Source organism: Leopardus geoffroyi, chromosome D3, assembly GCF_018350155.1.
Source record: "Leopardus geoffroyi isolate Oge1 chromosome D3, O.geoffroyi_Oge1_pat1.0, whole genome shotgun sequence".
Classification (NCBI taxonomy): Eukaryota; Metazoa; Chordata; class Mammalia; order Carnivora; family Felidae; genus Leopardus; species Leopardus geoffroyi.
In genome coordinates this window covers 28,958,418-28,971,556 of record NC_059339.1, presented here as the reverse complement: position 1 = coordinate 28,971,556, position 13,139 = coordinate 28,958,418, and the positions used below count along the sequence as shown (strand labels likewise).

The 13,139-nt window shown below is 51.8% G+C and overlaps 1 protein-coding gene across 3 annotated transcripts in view; it reads left to right on the top strand.

Annotated features, from left to right (window-relative positions):
* CLTCL1 (clathrin heavy chain like 1) overlaps window positions 1-13,139 on the top strand; it is a 104,852-nt gene that overhangs the window by 87,850 nt on the left and 3,863 nt on the right. For all 3 annotated transcript variants that reach the window (XM_045459637.1, XM_045459638.1, XM_045459639.1), the window contains exons 24-30: window positions 327-434; window positions 3,139-3,306; window positions 3,383-3,532; window positions 6,956-7,087; window positions 7,455-7,565; window positions 7,834-8,004; window positions 10,685-10,906. In XM_045459637.1, the coding sequence (XP_045315593.1) occupies window positions 327-434; window positions 3,139-3,306; window positions 3,383-3,532; window positions 6,956-7,087; window positions 7,455-7,565; window positions 7,834-8,004; window positions 10,685-10,906 (1,062 nt within the window). The remainder of the gene's footprint in view (window positions 1-326; window positions 435-3,138; window positions 3,307-3,382; window positions 3,533-6,955; window positions 7,088-7,454; window positions 7,566-7,833; window positions 8,005-10,684; window positions 10,907-13,139) is intronic.

The window sequence follows — 13,139 nt, the reverse complement described above, 5'->3', positions numbered from 1 at the left end:
ACTGTTTTCAAGTCCCAAACCTGAAATTCCAGCTTTGCTTCCCTGTCACCCAGAGAGACCTCCGCATCTCAGGGTATAGAAGTAATTCATGATCCCTCTTCTCTCTGGTCTCAAACACCCCCTTGGCCTGCAGATTAGAAATGTCATTATTGTTCCTCCCAGTCTCACACAGCTCATGTTTCAGTTATTTACTTACTCAGAATCTAACTTTAAAAACCCTGTTTGCTGCTATTTCTTCATTTGTAGTTGCATCCCTGGAAGCCAGCTGTTGTGGCACTGTGCCCTGTCTTGGGAACACTCATGCTGTCTGGCCTTCCTTCCCATAGGTATGCTTTGCATGCGTGGATGGGCAGGAGTTCCGCCTTGCACAACTGTGTGGTCTTCACATTGTCATTCACGCAGATGAGCTGGAGGAGCTGATACGCTATTACCAGGTAATTAGTCTCTGGCCAGAAGTGATCTCTACTGGCAGTGGAGATGATTAGTGAGACTTAAATGCTCCAAATAAAGAGACACTCATTCCCTTATCACATCCATGGGTAGGCATACGAAGCACTGTCTCTATGGGAAAGCCTTTTCATGTGCTAGACATAAATCCATATGCTGTCCATAAATCATATTGGTATGTTAGATCTCTTGGACCTCACTGCTGGCTGGTATTTGTGTTTTTAACACAAATGGAGTTTTAACACAAAAGGAGTACGCCCCCTTCTCTTGTGTCCTTGGACCTTCAGAAGCCCAGACAGTGGCTTGCACATGTGGATAACCATTGGGTAACTTGCTGGGAACACTGTGACCCAGTCATGGCAGAGCCACAGCCTATACCCCAGTCGCCCAGAGTGTGTGGCCCACAGAGGGTATGATTATCAGGTGCCATAGAGACAGAGGACATGTGACAGTCCAGGGGAGGGAACCCCAGGAGAACTTTGAAGGGTGGAAGCTGTCCGTGTCAGTGTCATAGTTAAGTTTCACTGTCAAGTGGTTGACACACATCAGTGTGTTTGGGGCCTGGGCCTCTGCTTATGGGAGTCCTGGAACTGTGTGGTCATACCTGGTGGGGTCAGCATAGCAGACTAAAGGTTTGATTTTGCTCAGCAGTACTGTTCCCATGGAACTCAAGCCCCAGCCTCTCTCACTGAGTGGACAATAAGGACTGGAGGGAACTTAGTGAGTCACAGGGTTCAAGGGGCCTGTGAGCTTGTGAGCATGGGTACCACTGGAGTCTAAAATGCCAAGCTAGGGGTGCCTGGGTGGCTCAGTCAGTTAAGCGTCCGACTTCAGCTCAGGTCACGATCCCGCGGTCCGTGAGTTGGAGCCCCGCGTCGGGCTCTGGGCTGATGGCTCGGAGCCTGGAGCCTGCTTCCGATTCTGTGTCTCCCACTCTCTCTGCCCCTCCCCCATTCATGCTCTGTCTCTCTCTGTCTCAAAAATAAATAAACTTAAAAAAAATAAAAAATAAAATAAAATAAAATGCCAAGCTAAGCTTTATGACTTCTTAGTGACATATGCTTTCCTATTCCACAGAAGTTAGAGAAGTAAAACTATAAACAGAGAAAGTAATAAAGCAGTTTGGTGGCTTACAGAATACTTCATTTGTTCAGCAAATGGTGGAGTACCTGCCGTGTGCTGGGCATTATTCTAGATAATGGTATCAGTGTACATAACAGAAAAACCCACATTCAGTTGAATTTACATTCAGTGAGGTTGACAGGCAACAAACGTCATGTTTGGAAGTGGTGAGTAACAGCGACAGTGGAGTGCCTGGGTAGAGCTTCATGAAGGGGCCGTCAAGGTCATACTAACTGAGAGGCCAAAACTGAACAGAGACCTGGAGAAATTGAGGGGTCTGGTCATGGGGATATTTGAGTGGAAGGGTCAGCAGCCAGGGCAGAGTCCAGAGGCAGGAATGTGCCAGGTATTTGAGGAAGGGCCCTGGGGGACACAGATCATCATGAAGGACTCACAGCAGGACATAGGACCTGAAGGTAAGGGGCCATTCTGGCTTGCATGTTGAGAATAGACTTTTCCTGGGGCAGGGAGAAAGGGGGAGGGGGCAGGTGGCAGCCGGGAGAACACTGGGGCAGGTGATGTGGGGTTAGAAGTGCTCAGGCGATCAGGTTTGGGGGGTGTTTTAAGTGTGCAGCCAAATTGATATGTTAGTGGATTGTGTGTGGGTGAGAGAGAAAAGTCCAGGATGACTTTATTTATTTCGGGCCTGAACAACTAGAGATAGAGTTCTCACCAGTGGACATGGGGAAGACTAAAGGCAGAGGCTGGTGGAAGGGAAGGACAGGGATTAAGTTTTGGACATACCAAGTTTGAACTGCCAATTGGATGTTCATATAGAGGTGCCAGAGGTGGGAGATGGAAACAGGGCCTGGTATTTAGAGAAGAAACCCAGCTAGAGAAATGAAATAGGACACACAGATGGGACATAAAGACACACAACTAAGTGAGGTCATGAGGAGTGATAGCAGATAAAGAAGAGCAGAAAGCGAGTCCAGGGCCCTCCAGCATGGGTTGGGATAAAGTAAGAAGAAGCTCCAGAGAACAAGGCATCTGAGTAGCTGTGCACAGGAGGGAGGGACAGTTAGCCAGACAGGGTCCTGCTAAGGAACTTGCTACAAAAGGGAGTAGAAAAATGGGATGGCACTGGTAGGGACCATGGGGTTAAAAAAGATTATTATCTGGATGGGAGAATTAGCAGGATGTTTGCTAAAGGCAAGCTGTGGAGGGAGAAGCTGATGCCAAGAGAAAAGAAGACCGTTGCTGGCCCAGCAGCCCCAGTAGGTGGCAGGAGCTGGGGCCTGGGTTCCAGGCTGGCTGGATCCTAAGCAGGAACACAAACAGGTGCAGATGCTAATAGGGTCAACATAGGCTTTTGCTTCTGATGGCTTCCATTTCTCAGTGAAGCAGGAACAAGGTTATCCACAGAGTGAAGACAGGGAGTGAGGAGGGTGTGAAATAGCCCTCTGGGGATGACCCTTGAGGTTTTCTGGCATTAATGTGATGGGAACCAGTCAGACTGAGCTCAGGCATGTTGGCAGGCTGGAACCAGAGTGTATAACTGAGAGGGAGCAAGGCTGGCCACCCCAGGTGCATTTACCCCTACCCCAAGCATATCTGTTGGTCTGTCAGGATCGGGGCTACTTTGAGGAACTGATCTCCCTGCTGGAGGCAGCCCTGGGCCTGGAGCGGGCCCACATGGGCATGTTCACAGAACTGGCCATCCTCTACTCCAAATTCAAGCCTCAGAAGATGCCAGAGCACCTGGAGCTCTTCTGGTCCCGAGTCAACATCCCAAAGGTAATCTAGCCATCCTCGGGGTTCTAGCTGCCATGTGCATGTGTGGCACAAGCCCAACCCATGGCTGTCCCTGCAGGTGCTGAGGGCTGCAGAGCAGGCGCACCTCTGGGCAGAGCTGGTGTTCCTCTATGACAAGTACGAAGAGTACGATAATGCCGTCCTTACCATGATCAATCACCCTACTGATGCCTGGAGGGAAGGGCAATTCAAGGATGTCATTGCCAAGGTAAGAGAGTGCCCAAGCATCAGCTCCTGCATGCTGTTGCCCAGCCTGTCCTGGGGGCGGGTGGGCCAAATGCCAGTGTGTGTGCCTCAGGGCATGTTGCCATCATCTTGTCAGAGTCTCACTGCCCTCTGTGCAGGTGGTGGTGATTCCATCTGCACAAAGGGAACAGGGAACAGATGCTTAGGGTGGGTAGTGACTGGCCTAGGGCCCCACAGCTAGGCAACAGGCAGGGGGTGAGGTCCAGGACCATTCTCCCCACCCTGCTCTCACACAGGGTCCTGGACAGCCAGACCCTGGCGTTTGCTCTTCCTTCTGCCCTCTGGAGGGACTCCCACCTCCAGACCCGGTCTATATCATTTCCTATCATATTGTTTCATATTTTCTACCTTATGGCATAATTTTCTTTGTATCTCCCCCTCCAAAACTTCCAGCTCCAGAGAACACAGGCTCCTGACAGAGGTGGAGTCATGAGCCCAGATCTACTGGCCTCTGGGTCCCCACTCTTCCTAGGAGCCTCTATCCTCCCATAGTCTAGTCATGCTAAACCAGGGTGCTTGCCAAGCTATTTCACTAGCTGCCAGATACTGTTGGAAGAGGTCAGGTCTGGGGACATGCACCAAGCGGGCCTCTGCTGTTTTGTTTCTGGGATCAGAGTGGACCTTGCCTCCAAGCCTCTCCTTCTTTGTGAGATCTGTGTGTATATTAGAAGCCTAGGAGGTGAAGCTTTCTGTCATCAGTCTCTGGGTCTTTTGCTTTGAGTGTCCTCATTTTGTTCCAGTGGCTTTTCATGAATAACTTGCCCACAGGTCTCCCGTTTGCTATCAGTGAAAGATAGCATTCTGACCATGTCTCTGTCGTGTTGCTCCCAAGGTGGGGGCACGGGCTCCTTACATCTGGATCAGAGGGCCATCTGTCTTCTGTTCCACATATGACTGCTGAGTGGAGGTGTGGGTGACAGGTGGGGTACCTACCCAGGTCTTAGCATCTGAGGTCACACACATCAGTGCTATTCAGCATAATCAGTGAGATCACTGGCCATTTGACACACATCCTACCCTGTACAGGGTCTGCAGGTTGCTAATGGAAGGGCAGGCTAATAGAAGAGAAGGCCCTAGCACACATGAATAACATGCTGGAAAACACATACCTGATCAGTTCTAGGTGTGCTTTTCTCACATTAACTTGAATGCTATCAGGGTGCATTTTAAAGTTGATGATGTACCATGGTTGAGGTGGCAGTGCTTTTTGTTTCTTAGTGGTGTCTGGAGCGTTGGAGTTGTCCAGGCAGCTGATATGGCCCATGACCCAAGTGCAATCTACCCTGATGGTCAGGATCAGCAGATTCCTGAAGAGAGATGGAGGTCAGCATGGCGTCTTGGGTCCCAGGTCACATGCTCATGGACGAGACTGTGTCTTGTGGGAAAACAGTGTTCATGCAGGTGACAGCTGAGTTCTGTTCTTAGTACAACACCAGTGCCTTTGCCTGTCTGCCATGTGGGAGACTCCTATGAGCTCAACATGTGGAGGAGAGAAAGGAGGTGGAGGACACCAGCAGGCATGGTGGCCTGCCAGAGAGGACATTGTTGGTACTGTGGGTACACAACAGGAGAGCTTTAGAATAGCCTGGCCACAGGACTGAGTGGTGGAGGGCCAAGCAGGGGTGACATAGACCAGGGTTATATCCTGGCTCAGCCATTTGCTATCTCTGTCACTTTGAGTTGGTGTCATCACTATCAACCTCGGTGACTCCATCCATAAAATGGACATGTTTCCTGCCTGCCAAGTGTTCAGTGGCAAGTGCCCAGCCAACAGCAGGTGCCTCTCACAGGTAGCGCAGTGTCAGGAACCAGCGCACCCTATCTGGTCACCCTTGAGCCTCAGTTTTCTTTTCTTCAAAATAGGAATAATGCCCTGTCCCTAGGCCTTGGGTAGTAGTAGCCATCCTTACCAACTGCACAAGTGGGTATGGCTGTGTTGGTGCTCTCATCCTGGTACATGGCTCCACAGGAGGGTGCCGTGCAGATGCCAGTGCCCTAGATGGGAGCAGTGGATTCTTTAGAGGGTGCCAGATGCCTCCAGATCAGCAGCTCGGTCCAACACAACACGTCCATTGATCCATACCCAGAGTGGTGGGGCCGGCTCTTGTCCAGCTTCACAGTCACTGCAGTGGGGGAAGAGCATGGCCAATTGTGCTCTGTCTTAAGCCATCCAACCAGAACGATATGGGACACTCTGGTCATGCTTTAATGAAGGCTGCAAGGACTTGATCAAAAGTCAAGGAAAGTTATCCAGTGTGCCCTTGCCCATCCACCCCACCTTATGTCCCCACAGTCCTTTCTGCTTATTAGACATTTAGTCTGGCTGGCGACCATTGATCGGGTCCAGATACCACTGAGTAAAAGGGCCTGGCCGGAAGATTAGCAGTTCGAGAGCTCTGATGCAGTATGCCCAGGGGAGGGGGTGGGGGGCACTGCTCTCCTTTGCACCCACAAGGGCAGCACCAGGGACCCTGAGGCCATTCTAGGTCAGAATCTGTGGTGACAGTGACTGCTCTGCTCTGAGGGGCACATCTAAGTTAGGGAGGGGAGAGGAGGGTAAAGTCAGTAACCAGCAAGAGTACCAGTAATGGGCAGAGCTATGGACAGTCATCTTCCTCCACCATTTGGTCTGCAGATGTCACGGGCCCATATTGCTGCTATCTCACCTGGACCTGGTATTGCTAGAGAGCTCCCATGCGCCCACCCCCTCCACCCAGTATGGCTCTAGTGTTGCCATCCCCTGTGTGTACCCCTGCACCTTTGTATGTTCCTTTGGACATGCTCATCACCACTAACCTGGCACAGTCCTTCTGGAGGCAGGAGTCACCTTGCTCTCCTCTGAACACAAGGCCCTACAGTCAGCAAACCTGGGAGGGTGGCCTTCCTGGGGGCACAGGGTCAGCCTGGAGAGACTCAGCCCTCCTCTGCCTACCAGGGTGCCTGGTCTGAACATCGTGGTGTCTTGTCTGAGAGCAGTGGAAACATAACAGGATTTGCTGCTGCTCAGCCTGAGCTTCCCAGGGAGGACTGGGGGGATCTTGCTTGGATAAAACCATGTTTTGGTGTTTGGGTTTACCCTGGCTTGTTACCCCTCGTGCATTCACTCATCAGATACTAGCTGAGCATCGACCCCACGTCAGATACTGCAATGAATCAGGAAACAAAGGCCAGCCTCTTAGGTCATTGAGATGCAAGTGCTGAGGAGAAAAATGTCACAGAGATGGGAAAAGGGGCACATTTGGTCTTAAAAGGGGCAGTCCAGCCTCACTAATAAAGTGCACCTGGGCAAAAACCAGAATTTCTGGTGGATTGTACGGCATCTTAGGTGAGTGGGGCAACCTGGGGATTGACATGGGCTGACCCTCAGCTCTTCCCTGACCTGCAGGTTGCTAATGTGGAGCTCTACTATAAAGCCCTGCAGTTCTATTTGGATTACAAACCTCTGCTCATAAATGACCTGTTGCTTGTGCTCGCACCCCGGCTGGACCATACCCGGACTGTTGGCTTCTTTTCAAAGGTGAGTCAGCCAGCATCCCAGGGCCAGAGAAGGGTGTGTTGGGCCAAGGTCATGTGAATGATAGTACCTTAATAATCAATTTTTTAAATCAGTCCCCAGCAAATGTAAATATTAAATGTATCAAACTGCTTTTAGGTTTCAGATGTAGCTTTGTATTTCAGCCAAAATGTTCGTAAATGAAATTGACATTTACTCAGTAACCCAGGCAGCTCTTCATGTGTTAGTGTGTGTAGAGCATGCCAGTTGTAGGTGTCCAGGACACCTGGAACTGGGCTGTACACGCTGGTCCATCAGTGTGCCTTGGGGCCCCAAGCTTAGTGCCCTGATGACTTACCCAAGTGCCCTAACCATTCTCCTGACTCGTCAGGCAGGCCAGTTGCCCCTAGTGAAGCCTTACCTGCGGTCAGTCCAGAGCCACAACAACAAGAGTGTGAATGAGGCCCTCAACCACCTACTGACAGAAGAGGAGGATTACCAGGTGGGTGTGGGGTGTGTGTTCTATCAGAGGGAAGTTGCAGCTCCTCCTGTGCCTCAGGGACCCATGCAGCTAGTGTTGGGCACTCGGGGACTAGAGAGCCCTTTTCTGCACCAGCCCTCTTCTCAGAGGGCTGACCTTGCAGAGGAAGGGTTGTGGGCCCCATAGGCCCCACGGATGGATGGGGAGGGGCCTTGCTGAGGCCAGTGAGTAATTCCTGGTTGCCTGTTCCACTGTGTCCCTCACCCACGGAAAGGCCACATCTTTCTAGGGTTTGAGGGCATCTATCGATGCCTACGACAACTTTGACAACATTGCCCTGGCACAGAGGTTGGAGAAGCACCAGCTGATTGAGTTCAGGCGCATTGCAGCTTATCTATACAAGGGCAACAACCGGTGGGCCCAGAGCGTGGAGCTCTGCAAGAAGGACCATCTCTACAAGGTTGGTGTCCCAATGACCTCCCCACCCTGTGTGCTTCCTGATGTTTTGGGGGGTGTGATATGGTCACAGCCCCCTACCAGGAGACATTTGTGGGGCGACAGGAAGGATTATGTTAAGGAGGAAGTGTTTTTAGAACACAGACTAAGGATCCTTATCTGTCATTAATATAGAGCTTCTTTAAAGTTATTTGGATTAAGGAGCGCCCAGGTGGCTCCACTGGTTAAGCTTCCATCTCTTGGTTTTGGCTCAGGTCATGATTTCATGGTTCTTGAATTCGAGCCCTGTGTCAGTGCAGAGCCTGCTTGGAATTCTCTCATCCCTCTTTCTGTACCCCTCCCCTGCTTGTGTATATGGATCCACATGTGCTCTCTCTTGCTCACTGTCTCTAAAAATAAATAACATTTTTTTTAAATGGTATTTGGATCAAAAGAATAGCTCCCATGGAGTTGAATCTTTCCTGGCAGTTGTTTGTGAGTTTCTCTGTCCCAAACAGTGTGGCAGCATTCACTTGGCACCTATTTTGTTTTCAATCAATCCATATGTGGGGAATAAAAACACCAAAGTGAAAATCAAATTCAAAATACTTTTGTCTGCCCTTAAGCAGTGGCTAAGTACCATCCTCAGGTCTGGATCTGGATCTGGGCATCTGAAAGCCAGGGTGGGCTGCTTGGAGAGATCCCAGGCCCTTGAAGGCATTATCTTCGTTCCACCTGACCTCAACATCTCCCCAGTGGGGTAACGTGCATTTGCACAAGAGGGCCATTGTTGTAATGTGGTGTGTGGTTAAGCTGATTTCCAAGGGTTCCATGTGCTGTTTCCCCTGGGAAGCCTTTTCTCAAGGCCATGAGCTTCACCTAAAGGTGTTAATCCCAGAACTGTCCTTGGCATCCCTGAGTACCTTCCTAGGATGTGGGCATGCATCTCTCTCTCATAGCACATGGGCTGAGGCCAGAGAACTCTGGACATCAGGGGCATGTCAGGCTTCATCCCAAGTTGTTACCTCCAGTTTGGGACTGTTAGGTAACATCTCTTCACTTTTCGTGACAGTGCTCGTGGTCCTTCGTGGGGTGCTTATAGGACCCTGCAGAGGGAGCTCACAGACAGCTCATCAGGGTACTCAGACGCTGACTCTGGGAGGTGGCAGCAGGGCTCCAACACACCAGAGGGAAGCTGCCCCCAGATAGGGGGTCCCAGCTGCCCCAACCTGCCAGTGTGCACGCCAGCATCTTGAGTGCATGACCCCTATCAATCGGACAATGAGCAAGTGAGCAGTGTATGAGAACTGCCAAAAGGGCATTTGTCCTCTTCCAAACCAGTCCCACTCCGAGCAACGTGTGCCACGAAGAGAATCCACAAGGACAAAGCCACAGGCAGAAAAATGTTGGCATACATTCCAATACCCTTGTTCTCAGCAAGGGTGACTCTGACCCCCAGGGGATTGGTTATCACATGTGAGGGTGTGGTACTACATCTAGTAGGTGGAGGCCAAGGTGGTGCTACAGAGCCTATGATGCACAGGCCCCGACCCTACACACAAGTGTCAGCCATGCCTTGGCAGCAGAGCCCACCCTGCATGGAAGTCCTGGGAGGATGGGTGGTTCACAGTGTGCCACCTGGGGGGTTAGTGAGTGGCCGGTGCTGGCTTCTAGGACAGTTGTAAGACAATAAGCATGCTTTCCAGATTGCAGAGGTTGGGTGTAAAAGCCCAGTGGTCACTCAGCCATCAGGGCAGCCACCTTGGAGAGTGTGCACTCTACCTGAGGAGCTGGCAGAGTAACTGCATGTGGGAGGCTGGGACTGTTGAGGAGCCACAAGACTAGAGGGGCATGAGGGAACATGTCAGGACATGGGAAAGTGAGGGTTAGGGGGCCCTCATGCCCATGAGTGAAGAACACTCTGCAGAGGTATAGTCACAGGCTAGGGATAGTGAAGGGCAGGGCAAGGACCTGGAGCAGAGCCCTGGCAAGTGCTGCCAGTGGTTTGGGAAGGAGGTTGAGGGATGGAGATGAGGTAGAGAGCTAACGCGTGCACTGGCAGAGTTTAGGTCATTGATTTCTCACCATTGTGGCTAGAAAATAGAAATTACTAATTTACTGATGGCTATCACTAGGCGGGTATGATTCTTTATGTTTTAGACAAATCTGCAAATGTGAAAGCGATTAGGGACTTTTGAAGGTACTTTTTTTATGTCAGGAAGAAAGGGAAAATTGCTATTTCTTGAGCACTGGCTTTATCCCTTGTAGCTGCTGCATGTTGAGTCCAGAAGGGTAGCGCTGGTTGTTGACCCAAGCATAATAACCCCGGCCTTTACTGGAAGCCTTGCTAGCTCTGTTACCATCCCCTTTCAATGGGCAACCCCATGCACCCCCTCTGCATGCCAGTAGGGCTAGAAGGCTAGAGCCTGTCTCCCAGGGCACCTGCACCCGTGTGTGCCACCTCCCTCTTGGTATTTCGGCAGGTCTGTGAGAGTCTGCTGCCAGGAGTACACTTGGTGCCTTCCATGGCCCTCCTGGAGCTGGTACTCCAGCCTACCAGAGGGCAGCCGAGGCACAGGGACCCCTCTGCAGGCGAGGATGTCCTTTGTGGGGCCTGGCACCATTCCGTGTCCTACCAACTCAGAAAGTGCCTCAGGTAGCACAAGGCAGAGTGGACCTGAGCTGTGCGTCTGCCTTGGTTGCAGGATGCCATGCAGCATGCTGCAGAGTCTAGAGATGCCGAGCTGGCCGAGAAGTTGCTGCAGTGGTTCCTGGAAGAGGGCAAGCGGGAGTGCTTCGCGGCCTCTCTCTTCACCTGCTACGACCTGCTTCCTCCGGATGTGGTGCTGGAGCTGGCCTGGAGACACAACCTCGTTGACCTGGCCATGCCCTACTTCATCCAGGTGATGAGAGAGTACCTTAGCAAAGTAAGTGTGGGCTCTGCTGTGGCTCCCTTGCCACCATGTGGCACAGCTATGACTAGCTCAGGTCTATAGAGGTCCTCTGATGGCCCGTGGCCTCTGGGGGACCAGTCCAGGTTGTCCAACCAGCCCTGTCCACCTTTGAGAGACGCCTCTTGCCTTCACAGTTGAGTGGTTTTGTGCCTAATATTAACCTCTTCTAGAAAATCACCTTGGGGGCTCTGGGTAGAACTGAGCCTCTCCCCACAGGGGACTTGCATCAGGTCTCTCGCACACTGCCAGGGCACACAGTGGGTGTGTTCGCCCACAGACCAGGGCTCTGTGGGGTGAGAACAGTGAGGCACCAGCTGGCAGAGCTCCAGCACACAGTCCATGGGCTCTGTGTGGTCTGTTTACCTCTCAGCGCGCCTCCAGTGGAGTTTGGGGTGCATTCATTGGCAGACCTGTCATGGTAACCCCCCTTTTGCCAAGCACTTAGTAGGAATGTTAACACCTTGACAGGTAGGTAGTCATCCCCTCTATGACTGCAGATGTGGGTTCGGATCCAAAGCTGATAGATGAAGACATGGGCTCATACCCACGTCTCCCTGGTCCTGAGGCCATATTCATGTCTTACTTTGTTGCTTCTGCCACTCTAGATGTCAGTTGGTGGCCTTGGTGGCCCACTCTGGCTTTCTTTGCAGGTTGATGAGCTGTTTAACAAGATGAGAGTATCTGATTTTAACTCTCCCTGTGTGTTGAAGCCCTAGGTCCCTGTCTAGGACCTAGCTGAGGCACTGTCCAGAGACCCTTGTCACCTAATCTGGTTTGTTTCTAAGGCTGCAGAAAAGCTGACACTCAGCAGCACCTACTGGCCCATCCAGCCATACACCTATCCTTCTTCTAGCCACAAGGACACCCCACGATGCCAAGAAGCCACTAGGCTAGAGCCTCTTTCAGTAGTGTGAGGGAGGGGAGTGGCCTCTAGGAGTTAGTGTGGGGTTTATGGAAGAAACAAGAAGCACAGGTGTGGGGTGGTGGTGGGGTCTGGCTGCCAGCTTTGGCCTGTAAGGGCTTACTCTGTGTGCCACCTGCAGAGCCTCCTGGGAGCTGCCCAGCCCCTGTCAAGGGGTGCAAGGCCATCTCCCTGCTGCTGGAGGAGGGAATGCCAGAGTGTGTCCTAGTCCCATTTACACAGCACATCTAAGTGGGAGGTCTCCCACGACTCTTCAGGGGATGGGGAGAGATAGTGCTGACCATGTGCTGACCATCTTCAGGCTACTAGGGGACATAGACTGGTTGGATTTACAAGAGTCCCTCGTTCCTCAACTACAGTGGATGGCAGCTCCTTAAAGGAAGTGTCTGTGCTGTGTTGGAGCTTGTCTTCAGAAAGTGCTGCATGGTTTCTGCTTTTCCCATCCAGAAGTTGTCTTAACCTGGAAGCAGTTTGTCTGCTGTGCTCCAGAATAAAGAAGGATGCATATGGCTTGAGTCTCTTCCTAGAGTCAAGGCCCATGAGTTAACATAAGAGGAACTCGTGCCACTCAGACCTTCATTGCTGCAGGGGTTGGGACCTCCAGGGAGCCCCAAGGACTTGGGGGGAACACACTCCCTCTCTGTAGTGATGGAGGTCATCCTGGCAACCATGTCACCTTGGTCAACACTGTGACTGCATAGCTAATTCAGAATGGGACAGTGTATTTGGTCTAAAGCTGCCTTCCTGCTGGAAGGACCTGCTCCCTGGCCCAGGGTCCCCAGACATATCCCCTAGTCCTTGAAGAAGGCAAGAGCTACTGTGGCGCTTGGTCTCACTGCTGCCCCACATGCCTCTCGACCAGCACCAGGCTTGGTGCCTATCATGTTGGGGATAGGATGGGCTCAATATGGGTTTCTTAGGCAGCTCTGGGATCTGGGCTGGGGCCCGACAGACTAGACTGCTCGGAGGTGGAAGGGCCCAGACAAGAAGACCACACCCCTTCCTGACTGGAGAACTTCACCCAGGGCCTCTTGATTCATTTGGGAAGCTTGAGGGCCATCCGTCTGAGAAAAACTCACATGCCCAAACCCCCTGGCTCTCCCAGTGGAGGGTACAGGCCTAGCTTAGACCTCAGCCTGAGTGTCAGCCAACTGAAAGCAGAGAGTATAGATTGCAAGTCCATTGCACTGTCTTGTTCCTTCCTCACCTCAGCTCTGGTCCCAAGGAGGGAAAGGGAGCGCACAGGGCCAGTGACAGGGCTGTTCTGTTAGGGTTCTGGTGCCT